This window comes from Melanerpes formicivorus, unplaced genomic scaffold (genome assembly GCF_026170545.1).
Source record: "Melanerpes formicivorus ecotype bairdi unplaced genomic scaffold, bMelFor1.0.p_v2 SCAF_5, whole genome shotgun sequence".
Classification (NCBI taxonomy): Eukaryota; Metazoa; Chordata; class Aves; order Piciformes; family Picidae; genus Melanerpes; species Melanerpes formicivorus.
The window spans coordinates 4,792,078-4,818,559 of NW_027142357.1; the positions used below are offsets into that span (position 1 = coordinate 4,792,078).

General features: G+C 44.4%; 1 protein-coding gene across 3 annotated transcripts in view; it reads left to right on the forward strand.

The window, feature by feature from the left end:
- Positions 1-26,482, forward strand: part of MYO1B (myosin IB) — a 142,943-nt gene that overhangs the window by 76,431 nt on the left and 40,030 nt on the right. For all 3 annotated transcript variants that reach the window (XM_068137930.1, XM_068137931.1, XM_068137932.1), the window contains exons 6-13: positions 1,239-1,285; positions 6,768-6,831; positions 17,758-17,856; positions 18,662-18,765; positions 20,212-20,359; positions 21,260-21,378; positions 22,122-22,208; positions 22,807-22,872. In XM_068137930.1, the coding sequence (XP_067994031.1) occupies positions 1,239-1,285; positions 6,768-6,831; positions 17,758-17,856; positions 18,662-18,765; positions 20,212-20,359; positions 21,260-21,378; positions 22,122-22,208; positions 22,807-22,872 (734 nt within the window). The remainder of the gene's footprint in view (positions 1-1,238; positions 1,286-6,767; positions 6,832-17,757; positions 17,857-18,661; positions 18,766-20,211; positions 20,360-21,259; positions 21,379-22,121; positions 22,209-22,806; positions 22,873-26,482) is intronic.

The following is a 26,482-nucleotide window of genomic DNA, read 5'->3' on the forward strand; positions in this document are numbered from 1 at the left end:
GTAAATTAACTTTCTGAAACAATGAACCTAAGGGAAAACTGAGTAATGCGTCTCATGCTTTATAATGGAACATTTGTGCTTGACTCTGTGCTGTTATGAATGACTCCACTGTTCAGAGCTGTGCTTAAGAAAATGCAGCTCAGATCTGGTTGTTGAAAAGATGATTTATTGCGGGGCATAAAGATTTTCAAAACAATTCTTTCACTTACCCTTGGCCTTCAGGAGCAACAAACTTTTTCTTTTGGCTTCAGTTCTTTGATCAAGAATAAGTCTACTCATGCAAGTTTGTGGAAGCCTAAAAGCATGTATTTATTTCTGTCTGAAAAAACCTTGAGTTGACTTGATCTTTGGAAATATATAGGCTATATAAATAAATCCTAGGATAAATAAAGTCTGCTGTTGCAGTGGCAGCGCTACGCTTAATAACGGAGCAGCTGCTCCCCTTTGACTTGGTGCACATTGACAATGTGTGATGTTTAGAGCTTGGGTTGTCCTCCACTCTGAATTCCTGTCCTGCCTGTGTTCTAACCTAGTGGCTGCCCATCTTAATGCAGACCTGGGAAGACCTTTTTTGGAGAACTTTCATTGTCAGAAAACTTGAGCTGAAGAAATGAAAACCAAACTATTCCAAATGCTGATTTAGGTCAAGCTGAAGAGAGTCTGTTAAACTTTGCTGTAAATCAGGCTTATTTCAGCTGATTATTATTCAGCTTAAGCTAGGATACATGTGCTGGAATGGTGTAAATAAATCAAAGCATGGATTCAACTGTCCCATGCAAACCATTTTTGAGTGTTCTTCTGTGATTTCCTCAGCTCTGGCCTCATTTTACCATCTTAAGTTCTGGGAAGTAAGATTAAGTTCTTTCTGGGAATTGCAGAGAAAGAAGTGTTTCCTGTGTTTGAAGTGATTTTAAATGTGGTGATTCAAACCACCATGGATATATGCTCAACCCGGGTGCTGTTTTGTCTTCAAATCATTCCCCTTGTCTGTTTTTAATTTCACCTTTTAAACAAACCGTTGAGGCAGAACTTCTTTGGACTTTCGTAGGTGTTTTCTGATCGTGTCTGCCCTGCTCAGTCTGTGCCAAATGACTGGTACCCAAGTAATGAGCAGGGTATTGTTGCTCAGAAGTCTGCGATTCTTGAACATATAAATAAAGTCATTGATGTCTTAGCAGTGAAATGTTTTTCATTTTGGTAGATTTGGTCTCCTTATTTGTTTTTTCCTCTTTCTGCAGCTTTTGGAAATGCCAAAACCGTGAGGAACGACAACTCCTCTAGATTTGTAAGTATTTTCCTTCAAGACTGGATTTGAGTTTCTATTAGTGGAATGTGTCATGTTGTCGCCTGTTTCTACTTTACTCATCAAGGAACCTCTAAGGAGGGAATGAACAGTTTGGAGAAAGAACTTTCTTGTAGTTATCTGAGGGCTGTGGTGTTTGGAGATAATAGCAGACAAGATCATAGAATCATTAAGGTTGGAAAAGACCTCTAATGTCATCAAGTCAACCCAGCACTACCATAGCCATTAAACTGTGCCTTGAAGTGCTAGATCTCCATGTTTTTTTGAACATCTCCTTGTGGGCAGCTTGTTCAATGCTTTCATTTTGTATGTGTTTTCCCTTCCCCAGCATGGCAGATGTGCATTATTATTCCTTAAAAAGGTTTCACCTCTCGTCAGAAATCTTGCTGGTTTCTGATGTGGGCATAGAGTTCTACTGGGAATCAAAGGAAAGGCTAAAAAGAAGGGAAAAAAAAAGGGGGAGGGGGGAGCAAAAAAAAAAGAGGATGTGACAGTCTGTGACCGGATGGAAACATAATTACAGCGCAGCTGGATTCTTTAATATTCTGGCACTGGTGGCTTTAATGTCAGCAACCATGTGCCTGGCAACTGGGCTGCTTTAGCAAGTTGCTCTTTCTATGTGATCTGCTTTTCCATCCATATGTATACATTTATGGTGGGGTTTTTTTGTTTAAATTGCTACTTCAGTTTCTCATTTTTCTTTCCATGATGTTTCCAACTGTGTTTACAGCTTTAGTTTTGATATAAACATTGGCAATGTTACTTCTTTTGCTTATGTTCTTTATAATCAACTGGTTGAATTTGAGCCAAAGGTGAAAAAAAAAAAAAAAAACCAACAAAAGAAGTTGAAGCTAGATATGGGAGGAGATTCATAAGTGTGAGAACTTGTTGTACTCATCATAGTTTCCCCTGCTAATATCACAAGAGTGAATGCAACTTTGTGATTTGTTCAGTTGTGTGTGCCACCAACAGAATTTTGGGGTTTTTGATCTTAGGGAACTTGCTATGGCACCGGGTCTGCTAGCAACAGATGGAGCATATCTGTCCCAGAGAGGGAGGAAGATTCTAGCACATGAGAACAGCCTATCCCACAGAGGGAAAAGGGTTCTAGGAAGGGAGTTGGCAGGTCTCATTGACAGGGCTTTAAACTAGATTTGAAGGGAAAGGGGCTGAAACCAGTCTGGGATGGTAAGCTGGAGTCAGGGGTGAAACCAGCAGCCCAGCTGAAGCACATGTACACTAACGCATGCGGCATGGGTAACACACAAAAGGAGCTGGAAGCCTTGTTACAGCAGGAAAGATATGATGTAGTTGCCATCACAGAAATGTGGTGGGATGACTCACATGACTGGAGCACTGTAATTGATGGCTACAGGCTCTTCAGGAGAGACAGGTGAGGGAGAAGGGGTGGAGGGGTGTCCCTGTACATCAGGGAGGCTCTAGACACCATGGAACTAGAGATTAAGGATGATCAGGTTGAGTGCCTGTGGGTGAGAATTAGAGGGAAGGCCAACAAGGCTGATGTCCTGGTTTGAGTCTGTTACAGACCACCCAACCAGAATGAAGAGGTTGATTAATTATTTCACAGGCAGGTAGAGGCTGTCTCACCAGACCTTGTTCTTATGGGAGACTTTAGCCTGCCTGATACCTGCTGGCAACTTACCACAGCAGAGAGGAGGCAGTCTAGAAGGTTCTTAGAGTGTATGGAGGATAGCTTCTTATCACAGCTGCTGTGTTAGCCTACCAGGGGTAAGGCTTTGCTTGACCTTCTTTTTACAAATGGAGAAGGGCTGGTGGGAGATGTGGTGGTTGGAGGCTGTCTGGGGTCCAGTGACCATGAAATAATTGAGTTTTCAATATGCAGTTAAGCTAAGAGGGGCAGCAAGAAAACCTCCACTCTGGACGTCTGGAGGGCGGACTTCAGGTTACTCCAGGAACTACCTCCAAAGATACCTTGGGAAACCACCCTTAAAAACAAAGGGGTCCAGGAGAGCTGGGCCTACTTCAAGAAAGGAATCTTGAATGTGCTGGAAAATGAGCTGCCAAGGCAGGCGGCCAAGCTGGATGGGCAATGAGCTTCTGAGTGTATTAAGGGGAAAAAAGAGGGTGTATCAGCTTTGGAAGGAAGGAGAGGTTACCCATTAAATGTTTAAGGATGTTGCTAGGTCATGTAGGAAAAAAATTAGAGAGGCAAAAGCCCATTTAGAGCTTAGGCTGGCCTCTGCTGTGAAGGACAACAAAAATGCTTTTATAAATATATTAATGGAAAAAGGAGGGGCAAGGACAACCTCCACTCCTTAGTGGACATGGAGGGGAATATTGTAACAAAAGGTGAGGACAACGCCTTGATTTTTAATAGCAGGATAGGTTGTTTTCCGGACAACTGGCCTCCTGAGCTGGCAGATGGAGTCAGGGAGCAGTATAGTTCCCCTGTAATCCAAGAGGATGCAGTTAGAGACCTTTGGAGACTTTCAAAACCCAGCTGGATGCATTCCTGTTTGACCTGCCCTAGGTGGTCCTGCTTTAGAAGCTGGATTGGACTTCATGATCTCTAGAGGTCACTTCCAACCCCTAGCATTCTGCAATTTGGTGCATCCAGGTGGGTTTAGAATCTCTCCAGAGAAGGAGACTCCACAGCCTCTCTAGGCAGCCTGCTCCAGGTCTGTGACACCCTCACAGCAAAGTTTTTCCTCAAGTTTAGGTGGAACTTCTAGAATACAAACTAGGTGTTCTAGTTTGTACCCATTGCCCTTTGTCCTGTTGCTGAGCACCACTGAAAAGATTCTGATCCCATCCTCTTGACCTCACCCTTTAGCTCTTGATCAGCATTGAGAATAGAATAGAATAAACCAGGTTGGAAGAGACCTTCAAGATCATCGCATCCAACCTATTATCCAACCCAGCTAATCAACTAAACCATGCAACCAAGCACCCTATTAAGTCTCCTCCTAAACACCTCCAGTGAATGGTGACTCCACCACTTCCCCAGGCAGCCCATTCCAATGGGCAATCACTCTCTCTGTGTAGAATTTCTTCCTAACCTCCAGCCTAAACTTCCCCTGGTGCAGCTTGAGACTGTGTCCTCTTGTTCTGGTACTGGTTGCCTGGGAGAAGAGACCAACCTCCACCTGTCTACATCCTCCCTTCAGGTAGTTGTAGAGAGCAATACGGTCTCCCCTGAGCCTCCTCCTCTTCAGGCTAAGCAACCCCTCCTTCCTCATCTCTCCTCATAGGGCTTGTGTTCCAAGCCCCTCACTAACTTTGTTGCCCTTTTCTGGACACGTTCCAGCAGGTCAACCTCCTTCCTAAACTGAGGGGCCCAGAACTGAACACAGTACTCGAGGTGTGGCCTAACCAGTGCAGTGTACAGGGGCAGAATGACCCCTCTCAGGCTGTTCTTCTCCAGGCTAAACAGCCCTAGATCTCTCAGTCTCTCCTCATCAGAGAAATGCTCCAGGCCTCTTCTTCCACATGGCTATGAATTCTTCTGCCACTGTTATTGCCCCTGCTTGTGAAGAGATCAAAAAGTCGTCATCACAAAGTCAGGGCCAAAACTCGAAGCGCTGTAGACGATCTTTATTTTTATTTTTTTTATAGAAAGGGTAGAAAAACTGCAACTGTCAGAGATGTCATACTAGAGAAAGGAGGAGGAGACAGCAAAGAGGAGAAGAGGTGCCATGTGCAAACAGAAGTCTTTCCAGGACAAAGTGCAACCAACTGCTATTTTGCCTTTCAAGTCCTTGCTTATAAACACAAAGCTAAAAATACTTTTTGGATACATCCAGCTGGCCCAGTCCTTGGGAAATGAAAATGTAATTATCTGGTTTAATTCTTTATCTGAGAAACTTGAATCTGCTCAGAACAAGAAAGCACAAGTACTGTCCTGTCTAGCTTGCCTCAGTTACAAGCAAGAAGAATAAAATTTAAACAGAGTCAAGCCAATCTTGACAAACCCCCCAGTAAATCAGAAAATGTCTTTGGGGGAGTCAAGGTAAAGTGCTTGGATTTTTATTAAAATTGAATTAAAAGAGAAAGGAAGGAGGAAAGCTCTTCCTAATTGCAGTGAATGTGGAAGTATAAACACAAGGCTTCTCTTTTCCCTAGGTTGTTCTTGTCTTCTGTTAATGAAGCACCAGAAGCTGGTGAGATCATTTCTCTGTGTGGCTTGTGGAATTTGGTTGAGCTACTAGCAGCAGTTTTTATCTTTCTAAACTTCCTTGCCAACAGGAGCTGTACTGCTTTGCCTTTGCTCCACACTACAGCTCTGTCCATTTTGTCACTCTTAAATGTGGCTCTTACTCCATTAAACACTTGTCACATAAATTACAATGCCACAAAGACCGGAGTGATCTGTGATGTGGAGAAGTCAAACAGAAGTCAGGGGAAACACACTGCACCAGAACAGCTCAAAATGAAATCCCTTCTGCAGTGACAGTCCGTTAATTGTTGCCTCTGGTCTCCTGAGTTACGAGGGAAAGAGTTCAGGAGGGAAAATCCATCACTTTTACAAGGCAGGCACACGCTTAGGGACAGACTCCCTGTGATTGCTAACAGTACTCCTTGCCAGCCAAGTCTTTCAAGCCAAACTGAGCAGCTATCTCTCAGCTCTCTTGAGTCATGCTCTGAGAAGATTTTTCCACTGAGAAAAAAAAGTCTCTCTGAAGATAATTTCTTCCTCCATTCTTCTGTTAATAAGCATGGTAATGCCTACGTGGTCACAAGTGCTGTTTGGTGTTCTTGGTGTTCTGATGGGAGTTTCTATAATGTACATTTTCTTCTCAGGTCTATGAAGATGATTAGGGGATTAGAACATCTCCATTACCTCCATGAAGAAAACCTCAGGGACCTGGGGATTTTTAGCCTACAGAGAGAAGACTGAGGGGCGGGTCTCATCAATGCTTATAAATACTTAAAGGGTGTGTTTCAGGAGGATGGGGCCTAGTGACAGGACAAAAGGTAATGGGCACAATCTTGAACATAGGAAGTTCTGTCTAAAAATGATTAGGAACTTCTTTACTTTGAGGGTGACAGAGAACTGGAGCAGGCTGACTAGGGAGGTGGTGGAGTCTCCATCTCTGGAGTCATTCCAAACCCATCTGGATGCTGTCCTGTGCAACCTGCTGCAGGTAAATCTGCTTTAGGTGAAACTGCTCTGTTGGTGAGTTGGACTAGATGATCTCCAGAGGTCCTTTCCAACCATTCTGTGATTCATACAACCTTAAAAACTGCATAGCTTGAGTTGCTTTACAAAGCTGATTAAAGGTCTTCTGAAAATCTCTGGCTGTGATAATGGATTATGGGTAATGGGTTAATGATAAAGTGAAAGTTTGGAAGCTTTGAATCATGTTCTGTTGTCCAGAATTTGGTGGAGTTTACAGGGTTGCCAGATTGCACTTTTAGCCTGTGAAAATGACCAGGTTTTCTTAAACAGAACTTAGACTTTCAAAATATGTTTCTTTCCCAGGGAAAATACATGGATATTGAGTTTGATTTCAAGGGTGACCCACTTGGAGGAGTTATAAGCAACTGTGAGTATCGCTCTTGGTCGCAGCATATTAACAATTTCAAATGTTTGCTTCCAAAAGGAGCTGGTTAAATTACTGGAAAGATCAGCTGCCTTTGTCTAATTGAATCTGTCTGTGATAGGTGCTAAACTCTACTCTGTAATTTTATTGTTGTTTTGGTGCCAAACAGGTGCTGAAAACAGACTTGAAGAAGTAACCATGAATAATCAATGTCCTGTATTGTTTAAAGGCACTGAGTGATGTGTGTGGGCTCCTCCATTGTTTCTGAAGCTGGCAGCAGATGGATAAGGCTCTTTTTATACTCGAATCCCCGGGATTTGTTGTGTTGCTTGATTTGATGGGTCACATATTTGTAGTAGATGATGTCTGAGAGATGCTGTTTTGTAATTCCTATGAGGGATGTGAAGTGTGCTGGAGATCACCGGAAGGTGGGTAGGTTTATTTGGAATCAGAAGCTTCTATACTAATTTTAGCCCACCTCACGGTGTAGAAATAGGCTTATTATGAGAGAGGATGAAGAACTGGTGATTTCAGAGAAGCAAAAGTAGCCTCTGAGGTTGTTGGGTGAGGTGAGGATGCTGCTGCAAAACCCATAGCTGTGTAGAAACTAACCAGCTCTCTGCTGGGAAGAGGGAGGCCGGGAACTCAGTGCCAGCCCAGGATGCTTTGACTTGCTTTCCTTTCGAGAGTTTAAATGCAGCTTTTAGAAGAAATTGGTCTTCTGTGCTATATAAAGCTCTGTTTGGTTGGTTTCCTTCTTTTTTCTTTTTTTGTTTTTTTGCAAAGGGATGGAGGAGGGCAGTGAGTGGCTATCCTAGGTGGCATTGACCCAGCCTTCACCTCTCTTCTAGCTCAGCCAAACTCATTGCTGTTTCTAAATTTTGACTCCATAGCCATTTTACTGGTTGTGAAGTAATGAGAATCACCCCAGGTGAGCTGTGCTCTCCACACAGAATAGAAACTTTTAAAAACATTGTGAAGAATTTTATGCATAAATATAGGGCTTGTTGTTTGGGGCTTTTTTTTGTAGGGCAAACATTTGTGTTTTGTGTTGGTTTTTTTCACTACATCACCTTCTGGAACTGTGCCTGAAAGCATGATTTTTGTGGCAGAGTAGATCTTGAAACTCAAAGCAGTAACTATTTAAGTGTTTATGGCTTATGTCTATTAACTTTGACATTTGGCAGTCAACAAAATTAGAAACCAAACATACTCACTGTATTCATCAGTAGTTCCAACCCTCCAGGGCCGGGGGGATGGAACTAGATGATATTTAAGATCCTTTCCAACCCAAATCATTCTATGATTCTATGAATCTATAAACGTGAGCACCCACGGGTGCTGAGAGAAATGGCAGATGAGGTTGCTAAACCCCTCTCTATTATATTTCAAAAGTCATGGCAATCTGGTGAAGTCCCCACAGACTGGAAAAGGGGAAACATTGCCCCCATCTGCAAAAAGGGTAAGAAGGAGGAACCAGGGAACTACAGGCCAGTCAGTCTCACCTCTGTGCCTGGAAAGATCATGGAGCAAATCCTCCTGGAGTCACTACTCGCTCAAAAGAATAGTGAAGAGGTGATTTGGAACAGTCAGCATGGCTTTGCCAAGGGCAAATCCTGCCTGACCAACCTGGTGGCCTTCTATGAGCAGGTGACAAAATTAATAGCTGAGAGGCGAGCAACTGATGTCATTTACCTGGACCTGAGCAAAGCCTTCGACACTGTCCCGCACCACATCCTGGTCTCCAAACTGGTGACACATGGGTTTGATGGGTGGACCACTAGATGGATAAGGAACTGGCTTGATGGCCGCACCCAAAGAGTGGCTGTCAATGGCTCCATGTCCCAGTGGAGGCCAGTGACAAGCGGAGTCCCTCAGGGATCAGTCCTGGGACCTGTCTTATTCAACATCTTTGTGGGGGACATGGACAGTGGCATTGAGTGCACCCTCAGCAAGTTTGCTGATGACACCAAGCTGTGTGGTGCAGCAGACACGCTGGAGGGAAGGGAGGCCATCCAGAGGGACCTTGACAGGCTGGAGAGGTGGGCACAAGCCAACCTCATGAAGTTCAATAAGAGCAAGTGCAGGGTCCTGCATCTGGGTCGAGGCAATCCCAGGCACAAATACAGGCTGGGCAGTGACTGGCTGGAAAGTAGCCCTGAGGAGAGAGACTTGGGGGTGCTGGTGGACAAAAAGCCCAACGTGAGCTCTCAGTGTGCACTTGCAGCCCGCAAAGCCAATCAGATCCTGGGCTGCATCAGGAGAAGTGTGGCTAGCAGGTCGAGGGAGGTGATCCTCCCCCTCTACTCAGCCCTGGTGTGACCCCACCTGGAGTACTGTGTCCAGTTCTGGAGCCCCTATTACAAGAGGGATGTGGAGGTGCTGGAACGTGTCCAGAGAAGGGCCACAAGGATGATCAGAGGGCTGGAGCACCTCTCCTATGAGGACAGACTGAAGGAGTTGGGGCTGTTCAGTCTGCAGAAGAGAAGGCTCTGAGGTGACCTAATTGTGGCCTTCCAGTATCTGAAGGGGGCCTACAGGAAGGCTGGGGAAGGACTTCTCAGGATCTCAGGTAGTGATAGGACTAGGGGGAATGGAATGAAGCTGGAGGTGGGGAGATTCAGGCTAGATGTGAGGAGGAGGTTCTTCACCATGAGAGTGGTGAGGCACTGGAATGGGTTGTCTAGGGAGGTGGTTGAGGCCCCGTCCCTGGAGGTGTTTAAGAGCAGGCTGGATGAGGCTCTGTCCAGCCTGGTCTAGTGTGGGGAGTCCCTGCCCATGGCAGGGGGGTTGGAACTAGATGATCCTTGTGGTCCCTTCCAACCCTGAATGAAACTATGAAACTATGAAAAAGGTTCTAGCAATGTTGGTTTGTTTCATTCGGTTTCACATTCAAAATAGATACCTGAAGAGGAATCCTTCTGTGTAGACTGGATATTCAGCAGTTTGTCTTTGAAAGTAGTGTGTTGAGTCATCAAATTAAAATATTGTGTCATATCAGGAGGCCATCCAAAGAGTTACTCTGTAGTTTATCTGCCTTGTAAATCTTTGCATGTTGTAATTAGAACATTACAAGTAATTATGATGATGTGATGACATCTGTAATCAAGGGCAGGCATATATTTAGGTCTTCCTAAAAGAGGCCTATTTTAGGCTTTCTCCCTCTCTTCTCATATTAAATAAATATCTAATAGCAAGAAGATTAATTTGATAAAAAAACATGAGCTGGCAATGGTCACTGGCAGCCCAGAAGGCAGCTGTGTGCTGGGCTTCATCAAAAGCAGTGAGAGCAGAAGGACAGAAAGGGGAATCTGCCCCTCTGCTCTGCTCTCATGAGACCCCACCTGGAATACTGTGTCCAGTTCTGCTGCCCCCCAGCATAAGAGGGCCGTGGAGCTGCTGAAGCAGGTCCAGAGAGGGCCAGGAGGGTGAACAGAGGGCTCTAGAACCTCCCCTATGGGAACAGGCTGAGAGAGTTGGGGCTGTTTAGCCTAGAGAAGACGACACTCCAGAAGGACCTGATAGCAGCCTTCCAGTACCTGAAGGGGGCTTACAAGAAAGCCAGGAAGAAGCTTTTTACAAGGACTTGTGGTGACAGGATGAGAGAGAATGGATTAAAGCTTGAGGAGGGCAGATTTAGACTGGAGATTAGGAAGAAGGTCTTTACAGTGAAGATGGTGTGAGACACTGGAACAGGTTGCCCAGGGAGGTTGCAGCTGCCCCCTCCCTGAAGTTGTTCAAGGCCAGGATGGATGAGGCCTTGAGCAACCTGGTCTGGTAGAAGGTGTCCCTGTCCATGGCAGGGGGATTGGAACTAGATGATTTGAAAGGTCCTTTCCAACCTAAACCATTATATGACTCTATAATTGAATCTATGAATTTAAAAGTAAAGGCTTTTTGTGTCTGCTCTGTTGTGGTAAAGGTGTTACTTCTTGAACTATGAAACACCCCCCATTTGTCAGGGTACACACAGGTAAATACTGAGCTCCTATTAGTGTAACTCCCATTTGATTTAACGTAGGCAAAATTTGCTAGTCCATCAATCTCCTTAAGAGATGATTTGAATTCTGTTCTGTTCTGTTCTAAAGCATGTTTATTATTCTGCCTTGGCTCTTTTTCACACATCCATTGCTGTTGCATTGCCACAGAAACGTTCCTGTTGTGAGGTATCAACATTCTGGAGATATCAGGAACATGAACTCTTTTACACTACTTAAAATTTACTCTGCTGTTAGCCACATTCAGGATGTGTCTTCTTCATTCATCAAGCAGAAAGTCACATAATGCTGAAGTATTCTGTGCTTAAAAGGGAAACTATGATTAGTTCGTTCATAAATTGTTTTCTGGCCATCTGTTGGGTTGGTGTTAATGTGATGGGAAGACGATACTGTAATATTTTGATTAAGCCTTAGTAGTAATGTCTGATGAGCTTGATTTACAAACATCAATGAAGCTAGTGGGCTTTGTTGGATAAAGCCTACAGCACCAAGCTGCATTTCATCCTGGCAGTTGCTGGAAGCAGACATGGTGAACATGTAGTTTATTTTTGTGGCAATAGGGATAAAGAAGATAAGATACTAATTTTATCAGACTTGCAGATAAGCAGAGACCCATTAGGCTAAAAGGTCGTTTTTGAAATGGTCTGGTCTGTCCTATTCCAGAATGCTCTGAAGCTCTGTAAAAGGCTACTCTCTGCTTGTGCTCCTTAATGTAGCAGCTGATGCCGCTGTGACCTTCCCTTGGGCCATTCTCCCGATACATTTCAATGAGCTCTTACTTCTTTATGACAGAGGTTAACTTCCAAGTGAACCCTTTGGGCCTGGAGCTAGAGGGTAAAATTACCATGACAATGCCTACTGCGTGTTTGTTGTGTGATGGCTGTTAGTAAGCTCCTTTGCTACGGAAAATACGACACAGATTTTAGTTAGATGTTGTGGAAAGAGATCCTTCTGCTTGTTGATTTGGTTCTTTAATCTTAACTCTTTCCAACATCTCCCTCAGTGTTCTTGTTGTCACGGTTACCGCCATGCAGGCAGTTGCCTTGCCTAAATTAGGAGGTGGTTAAAAACCCAAACAACAAACAAGTACTGAAGATTCCGATCAGTTCATTTTTAAACATCATTTAGCACTTGAGTAATGGGGATTTAACACTTAAATTTGTGTAATGGTTGTGTTTTCACTGCATGTACTGCCCAGGTAGTTTTTGCTTGATACAATAATGGGGCATTTCATTCAAGAAGATACTTAAAAACTTGGTGGGAATAGTGGGAAAGTGTTACAAAATTGGTGGGAATAATAGGAAAAAGCTCCTGAGAAACTACTGCTGTATTTTCTTTTTAATCAGTGACTTTTTAGAGTGACAGCTGAAGAATCAAGGTAGGAAGACAGAAAACAGAATTTAACATAATATGAGGGCAGAGACAAGCCTCTGTGACTAGAAAATGTTCTGCAGCTTGGCTTAAACAACTCAGAAAGGGGACAGGCTCTCCTCAGTTGCACCCTCTGATAGGACAAGGGGCAGTGGATATAAACTACAGCACAGGAGGTTCCACCTCAGCATGAGGAGAAACTTCTTCACTGTGTGAGAAACTGGTTATAATATTTGGCTTTCGCAAGTTGAATTACTGGGGACCATTGGGTTCGATCGTTGGGCTGATGGTCTGTATTGTGTGGGCTATTGGGAGAGAAAGGTGAGGCGCCAGCATGTCTAAAGACTGGCCAGGTCAAAAGTGCAGGTTTTGTCTGTCCTGATGGAGAGGGGTGGGAGCGTGTTGGGGAATATATGAATGTGTACGTTTTAATATATGAATATGTCTGTTTGCCGTCTATATCAGTTCACCTCGCGTTGTTAGTGTGCGCCTCTAGCAAACTCGCTATGCGCCCAGCGCTGTGTTGCCTTTATGTTATCATAAACTGGTTATAAATTTCAGCAATGAGTTCGTTTCTCACAACTGTGAGGGTCAGTGAGCACTGGAACAGGCTCCCCATAGAATAGAATAGAGAAGAATAGAATAGAGTTGGAAGAGACCTTTGAGATCATCGAGTCCAGCCTATCATCCAACACTATCTAATCAACTAACCATGGCAACAAGCACTCCATCCAGTCAGTTGTGGAGTTACCTTCTCTGGAAACTTTCCAGACCCATTTGGAAGTGTTCTTGTGCAACCTGTGCTAGATTCTATGGTCCTACTCTGTCAGGGGGGTTGGACTCGATCTCCAGAGCTCGCTTCCAACCCCTAAAGTCCTGTGGTCCTGTGAGAAAGGTCCTTTGGTCATGGTTAGCTGAAGGGACTAGGACCAAAATATTTTTTCCCTGGGTTATCCAGAATGTCCCACGGTAGTGTCAATTTTGGGTTTAGTATAGTTAAAGAAACAAACCTTTTTCTTCGTGGCTCAAGTAACCAAACCAAAATCATGTGCATTTGCACATCAGAGTTTCCAATAGTATTCAGCAGCAGCTTATTTTGTTCTTCTCTCACATTCAGTTGAGTTGAATGCTTTAGTAGGATGCTTATGCAAACTTCTTGCACTTAAAGCAGCCTTATCTAGGAATAACAAATAATCTTCAGACCCTGAGGAATGTTGCTGGAGTTTGAGTCCCTTGAATCAATGGATAGTCAAACAGTGTAATTTAAGTAGTGTTTCTAGGATGGACTGTTCCAAAGCAATGCAATGTTTACAGTTTCTTTGAAACAGCAACTTAAGTGTTTCAGTTCAAGCAGAAGCACTGTTAGATTTCAGCCCTGCAGAAAAGGACTTGGGAGTACTGGCGGACGAGCAGCTGAACATGAGCCAACAATGCAATGCACACTTGCAGCCCAGAAGGTCAGTCACATGCTGGACAGAATCAAATGAAGTGTGGCTAGCAGGTTGAGAGAGGTGATTTCTGCCAATCTGCTCTCCTCTGGTGAGACCCCACTTGGAGTGCTGCATCCAGCTCTGGGGCCACCAACACAAGAGAGACATGGACCTGCTGGAGCAGGTCCAGAGGAGGGCCATGAAGATGATCAGGGGACAGGGGCTCTTCTCCTGTGAAAAAGGCTGAAAGAGTTGGGGCTGTTCAGCCTGGAGAAGAGAAGGCTCTAGAGAGACCTTAGAGCTGCATTTCAGTATCTGAAGGCAACCTACAGGAAAGCTGGGGTTTAGAAGGGCTTGGAGTGATAAGACAAGGAGTAGTGGTTTGAAACTGGAGCAGGACAGATTTAGGTTGGACATCAGGAGGAAGTTCTTTACAATGAGAGTTGGTGAAATACTGGAACAGGCTGCCCAGGGACATGGTTGAGGCCCAGTCCCTGAAGACATTCAAGGTCAACCTTGCTGTGGCCCTGAGCAACCTTATCTAGTTGGTGGTGTCCCTGCTGGCTGCAGGAGGTTTGGACAAGATGGCCTTTGAGGATGCCTTCCAACCCAATGCATTCTGTGACAATGCAGAAAGCACAGCTAATCCACATGCACTCCATAGGTAGTTCTGTGTTCCCTCTACATAATCTATATAGGCTCTATAATGAAATGTAACATGTACAGGGCTTGGGTTTTTTGCTTGTCCCCACATACCACTGTAAAGAGAATTACCAAGCGGTTGTGTGCTGAAATCTGATGTGTATCTTTGCCTCTCCTCTTCCATCTCTTTGATCCACAGGATTTGTGATTGTGTGAGGGTTAGCACAAAAGTTACCCCTTGTGTGGTAGTTGCTTTAAGGAACATATATTTGGTTGAGTTATTAAAATGCTAATTAGGGCAAACAAAGAGAAGAAGCTTGCTTATGAGTGGCACAGATGGTCACTTTTTAGGATGGTCTTTTCTACCAGTCTGATTTCAGTCTGCCTGTGAACAGAAGGAAAAGGGAAAAAAACAGAGGATGAATGCAGCTTTAATAAGAATGGGTAGCAGCTGCTTCCCAAAGGTTTTCTGTCAGTAACTGCTTTCTGGGGCCTTTTTCCTCCTTATGAAGGCAGACAGAATATGGAATGTTGACACTTTGGAAAGCTGACTGTTAATTAGTTAACCTCATTCCTTCTAACAAAATATATAAATAAGATAAACTGTGGTGAGAAACCCAAGACAGTTATCCTTCTAACAGAACCAATTTGACAGACATTCAAGAAACTATCAAATCTGCTGAAGGCATGCATGTAATTAGAAGGCTTACAGAGAATACTTCACCAGGATATGGAGCTGGGCTTTTATGACAGCATCTGAGTAAATTTAAATGTAGAATGTTTTGAAACCCCAAAGAAGCCAAACTGCATTGCTGCAGTCTCCTTTGAAAATGCAGCCATTTCCTGAAATGTGTGTAGCCACTGTGGGAGCTGAAGTTGTTTATTTCTTTGAGATTCAGTTTGGCTGTGATCTGGTCCAACACTTCACTGGAGAACCTTCACAGCCAGTGGGACCCTGAGCTGCCTGTTGCTCAACATGCCTTTCTCAGCCCAGACAGTAACACTTGGCTGGTGGACCAGCCTCTCTCTTTCATTTAGGAATTAAGAACTAAGGAGGATCAGATGTCTGATAGTTAGATTAACTAACTGGAGAGTTAGGTTGAGTAACTAAGATGAGACTCTGAACCACAGCTCAAAGAGGAGAGTCCCAACTTTAGGTGAAGTCAGAGGCAGAGGTTGCACGGCTGCATATTCTCACATAATCACAGAAGAGTGGGGGTGGGAAGAAACCTCTGGGCATCATCTAATTCAACACCCTTGCTAAAGCAGGGTCACCCACAGCAGATTGCACAGGAATGTACCCAGGTGGATTTTAAAAGTCTCCAGGGAAGGAGACTCCACAACCTGTCTGGGTAGCCTAGCCTGTACCAGGGCTTCAGCACCCTCATGGCAAAGAGATTTTTCCTTGTATCTTCCTGTGTTCCAGTTTGTGCCTGTTGCCACTTGTCCTGTCAGTGGGCACCAATGGAAAGAGCCCAGCCCCATCCTCTTGTCCCAGCCCTTTAGCTATTGATCAGGATTGAGGAGATCTCCCTTCAGTCTGCTCTTCTCCAGGCTAAACAGCCCTAGGTGCCTCAGCCTTTTATCCTCAGAGAGATGCTCCAGGCCCCTCAGCATCTCTGTAGCCTCTGCTGAACTCTCTCCAGTAGTTCCCTGTCTCTCTTGAACTGGGCAGCTGAGGACTGGACTCAGTATTCCAGATGCAGCCTCAATAGAGCAGAGTAGAGGGAGAGGAGAACCTCCCTTGACCTGCTGGCAGTACATGACAGTCACTTGGTTGGTTGTATCTTGGCTGTGCTTTGTCATCAGGATGTGCAAAACTTCCAGGTGCTGAAACAGGGCCAACTTTGGAAGGAAAGACCCTGTAGGGTTAGTGAGTTACAGAAACAGAAATATCTATTCAAACAAGGCTGAAGTTCTGATGCGGTCACACAATGCAGTGGTTGGTGAGGAGCTATTAATCTTCATACAGTCTGATGCTCTGGTCACTGGGAGCTCCATTAACTGTCACCTGCTGCACTGGTGACAGTCCTTCTCTTAGGCAGCTTCATGTTTATGGAATAACATCATTCAGCTGATCTGTGGCATGTTTGAAACTTGTCCTACTAGAAGCCAACCAGAAGATGAATAATGCCATCTGAATTTTGTCAGTGTTGGCACTGGGTAATTATTAGAGCAGAAATTAATGTCTGAACTTGTCTTGCTGTAGTTTGTTTGGAGGAGAGTTTCCTAAGGCTTATGCAATTTTGTGGATTGAACTTTGGTCTTTGGTTCCTGCTCCACAAGGTCTGAAGTGGGCAACATGGGCACAACATGCTGCCTCTGGCTAAGGATGGTATGAACAGACTCTAGTGCACTCCTCTCGGGCTAAGTCCTGGTGTGCCAGAAAGCTCAATGGAGCCCCAGCATCCATTCCCTAGCTGCTCCTGCTGAATTTCCACTTTGGGGCTTTCTTCCTGCATGGGCACAGCTTGGGCAGAACTTAGCCCCAGTGAGAGGGGGCTATGGTGAGTATGGAGTGGTAGGTGCATTGGGGAAGTCCTTTGCTGTGTGCTGGGAATGAGGCTCTGAATGTCTTGATTTTGGGGTCACTGAATATATGTAGCTTCAGAGAAAATCTCTACTGGCAGCTGTGGGTTTGCTATCTGGAAGAATGGTGTGGAGCCCTCACGTGCAAGGAAGAAAAGAGGGAAAAACCTTTGCTATTAGAAAAACAGTGAGTGGCACCAGGGCCTGTCCAAAGGTTCTCTTATCACATCCCTCTCTTCCTCGCTCCATGTGCTGGGGACCACATTGCAGACCAGGCTGAACAACCTTTGTGCTACCCCCAGGGTAAATATGATGTGGAGTCTGAAGTGTTTGCAATGTGGTCCAAGTTAATCCACATCTGTTGCCTGCCTGGATTTCTACCCTTACTGGTAAGGCTTAGAAACATGCCTGTCATTCATGGTGGTGGCCAAGGCAATCTTCCTGTCAGTCAGTGCAGTGATGCTTTTCAAAGTGCTGCTCTTGCATTTCACTTCAACTGTCTTCTGATGGAGCTTCTGCCAGTCCCATTTGGAATTACTTTACAGTCCAATGCACTTGAGGATCACAGAATGCTACAGGATTATTCAGTTCAAATGATCCTTTATTTTCCTTCCCCCTTTCATTTATCTGTCTCAGGTTTTTAACATGTCTTTTCGGACCTTCATCCTTACAGTCATCCCCACTATGGTCGGTTTTATGGTTGATGTCTTCTGTGCACATTGCCTCCCTGACCTGACTTTTCTTCTCATGTCATTTAGAAGTGTCCTGGGCTTATAGATCACACAAATAGCTTACTTGAGAAGTATGTACTTGGTGTGACATGCTGTGATGAAGTTTGTGCCCACCACTTAACAACATCTAATTTGCAGTGATGCTGTGAAACAGTGGGGTGTTATATGCATATGGAAGGGGTTTGTTCCACAGACTTTGCCTAACCTGTGAGGTTTTGGGTTTTTTAGATCTGCTGGAGAAGTCTCGTGTTGTTAAGCAGCCAAGAGGTGAAAGAAACTTCCACATTTTCTATCAGATACTGTCTGGTGCATCAGAAGACTTCCTCTGTGAGTGTTGCTCTTGTGCCATTTCTAGATGTGCTTGTTAATGTGCTGTTCCATGCACACCTTTTTCTTGTGGGAAATGTGATATTGACCCATTTTTCAGATTATCAGTGGTAGAGGCAGTGGTAATACCTGATGTAAATACATGGATTGGTATTATCCTGTCATAAGAAGTATATCAAACTGCTGGGGCAGGCCCAGAGGAGGCCACACCAGCTGGAGCACCTCCTCTGTGGGTACAGGTTGAGAGAGCTGGGGTTGTTCAGCCTGGAGAAAAGAAGGCTATGGAGGGACCTTAGAGCTGAAGGGGACCTACAAGAAAGCTGGGGAGGGACTTTTTTACAAGGGCTCGTTGTGATAGGCTAAGAGGGAATGGTTTGAAGCTTGAGGAGGGCAGATTTAGACTGGAGATTAGGAAGAAAGTCTTTCCAGTGAGGGTGCTGAGACACTGAAACAGGTTGCCCAGGGAGGTGGTGGATGCCCCCTCCCTGAAGGTGTTTAAGGTCAGGCTAGATGAGGCCTTGAGCCACCTGGTCTAGTGGGAGGTGTCCCTGTCCATGTCAGGGGGGTTGGAACTAGATGATCTTGAAGGTTCCTTCCAACCCAACCCATTCTATGAATTATGCAGACATCTGAGCCAGAATTGGCTTTGTAATGTATTGAAAACAAAGAGTAAAGTCTGTTCTTATTGAAAAAGCTTGGAATTAAAATCCTACTAATGCCAACATTTCTTGACAATACTGGTTCTGAGATGAAAGAGCTACTAACAAGAACACTGTTACTAATGGTCTTTTGTTTGGGTTTATAGGCAAACTCAAACTGGAGCAGGACTTCAGCAGATACAACTACCTGGGCCTGGATTCTGCCAAAGTGAATGGAGTGGATGATGCTGCAAACTTCAGAACAGTCAGGGTAAGAAAGCAAACCCCAAAGGGAACTACTGGAGAGAGTTCAACAGAGGGCTATGAGGGTGATTAAGGAACTGGAGCATCTCTCTTACAAGGAAAGACTGAGAGACCTGGGGCTGTTTAGTATGGAGAGGAGAAGGCTAACAGGGGACCTTATCAGTGTCTAGAAATATCTGATGGGTGGCTGTCAGGAGGATGGAGCCACTCTCTTTTCAGTGATACTCAGTGATAGGGTGAGGGGCAATGGATGTAAACTCAATCACAGGAAATTCTGTGTCAGAATGAGAAAAAACATTTGCCATGAGGGTGCTGGAGCCCTGGAGCAGTCTGCCCAGAGAGGCTGTGGAGTCATCTCCTCTGGAGAGATTCCAAACCAACCTGGAGCACCTTCCTGTGTGATCAGCCCTAAGTGGTTCTGCTTTGCAGGGGGGTTGCACTCAATGGTCTCTGGAGGTCCCTTCCAACCCCTAGCATTCTGTGACTCTATGACTAGAAAATAAAAAGAACCAGGCTTCTAAAGTATTCTAGCAGGAATTTAAAAAAAAAAAAGATAAAAAAGAACTAAGAGGGGGAAAAAAAGCCCAGAACCTTTGATCAGGTCATGGAAGCTGTGCAGTTGCTTGTGATGGCAGTGACTGAGCTTCATAAATGAGAGAATGCTGACCAAATCAAAAGACAGAGCTGGAACATTTCTCAGGATGATCTACTGTGATGGTTTTGCATCAGGGACAAGGAGAATACAGGACCCAGTGTATGCAGATTTGGGTTCTGTGAGCTACTGGCTTTAAAAACAACAGAGTGGACTGAGAAGACTGAATTATAAACTAAATTAAGTGGATAAATAAAAGAACTGCATTTTAGAAACCTATCACAGTATAACTAAGGTTGGAAGAGACCTCGAGAATCATCAAGTCCAACCTATCAACACAGACCCCATGACTATGCCATGGCACCAAGTGCCATGTCCAATCCCCTCTTGAACGCCTCTAGGGATGGTGACTCCACCACCTCCCTGGGCAGCCCATTCCAATGATGAATGACTCGCTCGGTGAAGAACTTTCTCTTCACCTCGAGTCTAAACCTCCCCTGGCGCAGCTTGAGACTGTGTCCCCTTGTTCTGGTGCTGGTTGCCTGGGAGAAGAGACCAACCCCTTCCCGGCTACAATCACCCTTCAGGTAGTTGTAGAGGGCAATTTGATTGTATGAATCCTACAAGTGGGCTAGACTTAACATGCCAGCTTGACTACCACATCTTCTTTGACCTGCTTTTTATATTAAAAGCCATACTTCTCTAAGTGTGGTCATTATGTCATGTTCAGTGTGTAGCATAAGCGTTCATAAAGCATCTCTAATTTATGCTGAGTGGTGGAAAAAAAGGGTCATTTTTTCAGGGGTGATCTGTTTAAAGGTGGATTCTTTCAGCTCATCATTTTCTCTGTCCCCTTTCCAGAATGCAATGCAGATAGTTGGGTTTATGGACCACGAGACACAGTCTGTTTTTGAAGTGGTGGCAGCCGTCCTGAAATTGGGGAACATCGAGTTTAAGCCTGAGTCTCGTGTGAATGGCCTGGATGAAAGTAAAATCAAAGATAAAAACGGTAAGATGAGAAGGAAGGAAAACCTGCAGGCAGTATCAACTTTGTCGTTTCTGTAGACATACAGTATCTTTACAGATGAATTAAATGGGATTGTTTCCAAAACTCACTCGTGGGCAAATTTGAGTTGAGTGCAATGTCAGTTGCTTTGAATTAAATTCTAAAGGTGATTATTTTCTTCCCCCCCCATTTTATTAATGTTTTCTTCTGAAATGTTAAATCATGCTCTGCATTTCTTTTAACTGCTTGGTTATTCTGTGCTGGAGGCTTTCTGTTCTTTTGTACTGGAACCATAGAACAGAATGGAAAAGATCTTCATAATCATTGAGTCCAACCATAGTCTAACTCAACAAGCCTGGTGCTAAACCATATCCCTCAGCACATCATCTCTGCTTCTTTTAAACACCTCCAGGGATGGGGATTCCACCACTTTCCTGGGGAGCATGTGCCAGTGTTTGAGAACCCTTCCAATGGGGAAGTTTCTTGTATCCAATCTAAACCTCCCTTGGTGCAACTTGAGGTGCCTGGTGTGAGCATCTGTGCCTGTAGTATCAGATTCATTTGGTCCTGGTTTTCCAGATGATTTTGCAAGGTGACTTTGAAAATTCTTTTTGTTTTTCATCTGAAACTTTTTCATCATGAAAAGTAGCCTGTGATAAACAGAAGACAGGCTGCTTCACAAAAATAACCAGATAGAAAGTGCCTTCAGAACCATTAACTGTATGTTCCTCCCACTGTGCTGTTTTTAACTTTACTTTGCAGGGTAGGGAGGGAGAGAGTGTGAATGGGGGACACTAAAAATATGCTTTGGGAAAACACTAAACTGCTTAAAAGCTTTTTTAGGGAAGAAAAAGCAGTGATACGAAAATACTCATTATATTTACCCTGTCATTTCCATGCTAGAACTCAAGGAAATCTGTGAGCTGACAGGCATAGACCAGTCGGTACTGGAAAGAGCTTTCAGCTTCCGGACAGTTGAAGCCAAGCAAGAGAAAGTTTCAACAACACTAAATGTGGCTCAGGTAAAAAGAAGTCCTGATCTTAAAGGAAAGAATCCTTTTTAAATGGGAGTTTGTCCATATGGTTAACCCATAACTGCCCAAGTAAGAAACTACAGCTAGTGAGCTGTTCTGAACAAAACATATCACTAGAGTATTTTTATTTCAGCAGTTTCTAACTGTTCAGATACATGTTTGGTTTTTAAATGTGAATCACCTCAAAAAGATGAGAGAGAAAAGGTTGCAGGGAATGGCAAAATGAAAGAGTTCTGCACAGAAATCATGTTCAAAGTGTTGTGGCAGACTGTTTTCATTTAGAACAACTGGTGTAATTTCATGTGAGTTGTATGCCTCAGGCTGCTGAAAAGCTTTTGCTGCCAGTGTGAATTTAGCTCTCTGTAATGCTGCCGAGCCAGCGTGGTTGCCACCTGTGTCCCATCAGCTCAGGCTAGCAGGAAGGTCGTTTACCCTAACTGCAGCTGCTCAAGTCCCTTTGCTCAGCATTAGGGTGGGGGATGTGAGTCCTTAGAGGGTGTCTGGATGAGCAGGAAGTCCAAGTGCCCTGATTGTGGCTTCTGTTGCAGCCAGCCTGAGGTCCAGCGGGCAAGCTGCTGCCGCTGCCAAAGGGTCCAGGCCCCCCTGGTCTGGCTCCGGTTGCTTGAGCTGTTCTCACTCCATTCATAGCACCTTTAAAGATACATCATAACATGAAAAGTTTGTGAGTAGCCCAACATTTATGTAATTTTTTTTCCCTTTCTTCTGTTTAGGCTTATTATGCTCGTGATGCTTTGGCTAAAAATTTATACAGTCGGCTGTTCTCTTGGCTGGTTACCAGGATAAATGAGAGCATTAAGGTATTGTTTGTGCCTGTAAAAAAACAAAACAAAACAAAAACCCAACCAGAAAGTTAACAGAAATCCTTTAAATTAAAGAAACTGTATTGGCCAGAAAGACTGGGAAACCTGGGGCTTTTGAGTCTGGAGAGAAGAAGAGGGGATCTTACATATCTATCTAAATACCTGAGAGCTGGGTGTCAGGAAGGAAGGGACAGCCTCTGCTCACTTGTGCCCTGTGGTAAGACAAGGGGCAATGGATGTAAACTACAGCACAGGAGGTTCCACCTCAACATGAGGAAGAACTGCTTTATTGCAAGGGTCACAGAGCACTCAAACAGGCTCCCCAGGGAGGTTGTGGAGTCTCCTTCTCTGGAGGCTTTCAAGACTTGTCTGGATGTGTTCCTGTGCACCCTGTGCTAGATTTTATATGGTCCTGCTCTGGCAGGGGGGTTGAACTCAAAGATCTCCTGAGGTCCCTTCCAACCCCTAATATCCTGTGATCCTATGATTTTAGCATACAGAATTTGACAGCCTAATTAGGAGACACATTTGTTTTCTTGAGCTGCCATATATGAAATGTACAGATGAGTGACTCTGTGTTTAATTTTGTTTTAAGGCACAAACAAAAGTGAGGAAGAAGGTAATGGGGGTGCTGGACATCTATGGCTTTGAAATTTTTGAGGTAAGACCTTTATAATGATAAACATTTACCATGAAAGCTGTTATTAAAAATTAATGGAGTGGTTCCTGAATTTGAAACAAAAAATTATGTGGTCTAACACCATAGGTAAATAAATATTTATCATGGTAAAGAAATATTCAGCCAGAGGGACCTGGACAGGCTGGGGAGGTGGGCTGAGGAGAATCTCATGAGGTTCAATAAAGCAAAGTGTAAAGTTCTGCACCTAGCTTGGGGCAGACCTAGATATCAGTACAGGCTGCGGGATGATGAGATTGAGAGCAGTCCTGCAGAAAAGGGCTTGGGGTGCTGTTGGATGAGAAGCTGGCCATGAGCCAGCAATGGGCTCTTACAGCCCAGAAGGCCAATGGCATCCTGGGCTGCATGAAAAAAAGCATGGCCATGAAGATGAGAGAGGTAATTTTGTTCCTCTGCTCTGGTGAGACCTTACCTGGAGTAGTGTGTCCAGCTTTTGAGCCCCTAATACAGGAAAGACATGGACCTGACAGAGCTGGTCCAGAGAAGGACCAAGAAAATGATCAGGGGGAGCTGGAACACCTCTGCTACTAGGAGAGGCTGAGGGAACTGGGGTTGTTCAGCCTGGAGAAGAGAAAGCTCCAGGGAGACCTAATAGCAGCCTTTCAGTACCTGAAGGGGGCCTACAAGAAAGCTGCAGAGGGACTCTTCCAAAGGCCTGCAGTGATAGGACGAGGGGCAATGGTATGAAATTAAAGAAGAGCAGATTTAGATTGGATGTTAGGAACAAGTTTTTAGCTTAAGGGTTGTGGAACACTGGAACAAGTTGCCTAGGGAGGTAGTTAAGGCCCCATCCCCAGAGATATTCAAGGTGACCCTCAACAAGGCTCTGAGCAACCTGATCTAGCGAAGGATGTCCCTGCTCACCACAGGGAGCTTGGACAAGATGACCTTTGGAGGTCCCTTCCAACCCAAACCGTTCTATGATTCTGTGGGCAAACTAAATATATTTTGGTGTGACAGACGTTTTGAGCAAGATAGGAATTTTGGCAGTGTCACTTCTGACCTGAGACATTTGGTGGCTCTTTGAACAAGCTTTGTATCCTGTAAAATAAAAAAAAAAGACACCAAAACCTGCACTTTTTCTTCATATCAAAATTGTATTTCATTTCATCTCCAGTCACTTAGATAAATATCTAATCCTGATCTCTAGTTAACAGCCTATGGCTCACTGCTACTTGTTTCTGATAGTATTTTTAGGCTGGTGGTGGTGTGATACAGAAACAGTCAAGGGGGAGTTTTTAATTGGATCAGAGAACACTTTCATGAACCTTATTCTGGCAGTTTAAGAGATGTGTAGATCCTGGCTGCAGTCTCTATAGTGTTTAAACTAGAAACTCAACTGGGGAGAAAAATCTGCAGAAAATATGAATCATTACCCACTTCCTTCTTGAAAATCCAGGGAGTGTATTTAAACTGTGTAGAAGATGGGAAGAGAGTAATTATACACGGGAGGGGGGTGTAAGTTTTATTTCAGAAGTGTAACATCAAAGTGTGTTCAAATCAAAACAGCTCCATGAGGAGGAAGAACAAAGCTGATACTTGCCTCAAGAGTTTACTGAGCCAGGTTGTGTTGTTTGCACAACACATAAGAGCATGTTTATGAGAATATATTGCAAGTGGTCAGGTGGCTGAATGGAAATCTCTGTGCCAGAGCCAGAGCTCTTTGAAGCTGCTTCTTGGCATATCTTTTGAAAGCTGGACACTGGAATGGTGCTGCTGGCACCTTTGGACAAGGCTCCTGTTTTTACTAGCCCTTTCTTTCATGTTTGGTTAAGAATAAATGTGCAGGGCAAGGTAAGAGACAGAAGCTTGCACTAGCATGAGTAATTGTGCTTGTGGGATGGTGTTCTGGAGACAGGGTTCTTTCTCACATGCAATTTTCTTTTATTTTCCTAGAAGGTCAACATCTTAGAAGGTCCTAAGTAAGTAGTTGAGCTCAGGAGATGTAGTTTGCAGGAGGAAAATGAAAAGAAAGGCTCTTGTCACTTACCTTCCATACTGAATTACAGTGTAGCATTCCCCATTCACACAAACTCAAAAGTTAGTTGTGTGAGTAGTTGTTGTTCACCCCTTTAAATGTTGGGTCATGGTTCTGCTGGAAAAAGTGGGAAAGCTTTGCCTTGTGACTTGAGGATCAAATTCATCAGGACATTCCTACAAGATGGGACCCTCCCTCTCATAAGTTAAGACCTGTGGTGATGATGGCTCCAATGCTTTCCTGGGCAGCCTGTTTCAATGCTTAAGCATTCTTTCAGTGAAGAAGTTTTCCTAATATCCAGCCTAAGCCTCCCCTGTCCCTCCTTCCAGGTAACTAGAGAGAACAAGAGGATCTCTGAGCCTCTTGTCCAGGCTAAAAAAGCCCAGTTCCCTCATAAGCCTTGTGCTCTAGGACCTTTGCCAGCTCTCACCAATATGAGACCATTTTTTTCATCTGTTTTTGAAAGACTATTTTCTGGCCTAGTTTTGAGCCATGAGCTGCCCAGGGCAAAAGGACAGAGAAGCTATTACCCCTTCCAAAGAGTAAAATGAAAAAATCCTCCACACTGTATAGGAAGCTTAAATGGAAATTCTATTTACAAATACATACAACAGCTATTCAGGTAAAAGGAATACAATCACAAATTAGGCTCAGTCCTTCACCTGGCACTACCAGACCAAAACCATCCAGAGCCTTCCAGAAACCTCCATCCCCCTCAGCCTCAGCAGGCCCAAGAGCAGGCCAAAACTGCTCCCCCCCCCAAACAGACCTACTGCAGGCTTCACCAGGCCCTGTGGCATAGCTGGAAATTCTCTGCCAGCCAAGGCCAAGAGCTCTCCCCTACAAAGATAAGGCCTGCACTATTCCTGAGACAGAGAAGAGAAAAGGGGAAGAAAATCAGTTTTGCAGTCAGATTTGTAGGGATGCAGGACTTACAGCTATGAAATACATCTCTCAGTCTACCTCCTGGACACTCTGGCCTTCCTGGAGGTCTGTAACTTTGTGATTCTTCAAGGCACCCACAGCCTCAAACTGCCACAATTATTTAGTGTCCACTGTAATTTCTCCACTTTTCTGTAACTTAAGATGAAGTTGATTTACAAACTAACTGGAGGTTTCCTGAAGCTTACCAAGGCCCCTCACGAGGTCCCGGGGCCGAAGGGAGGGTGCGGAGGGTTGAGCCTCCCCCCGGTCACGATCTGGAGCCGTTTTTCACGTTGAATTTTGGGTGTGGTCGGTTGATCCCATGAAGATTAGCGCCTATCTTAATTGCTGTTGTAAAGCTGAGTGTGTCGAGTCACATGTTGAGACGCCAAACGCCTGGCAAACCCCAGGATTTCTTCATTTCTTGCTGGCTTTTGGTGAAGTCTGTAAGGTTTTCTGCACACTTCTGCTGACAGCTGGGCTTCTGTTCCAGCTCAAATACCCATCCACCCTTTGCCCTCCAGAGTGTCTCACCCTGCTAGTTGCTGTCTTGCGTGTTGCCTGTGCATGCAAGTTGAATTTTACCCATACAGTGGTGTCCCCAACATCTGTAAGTGAAATTATTGCTGGCTTCTGGCTTTTACTGAAGAGAGAGAGCATTTGACCATCTTA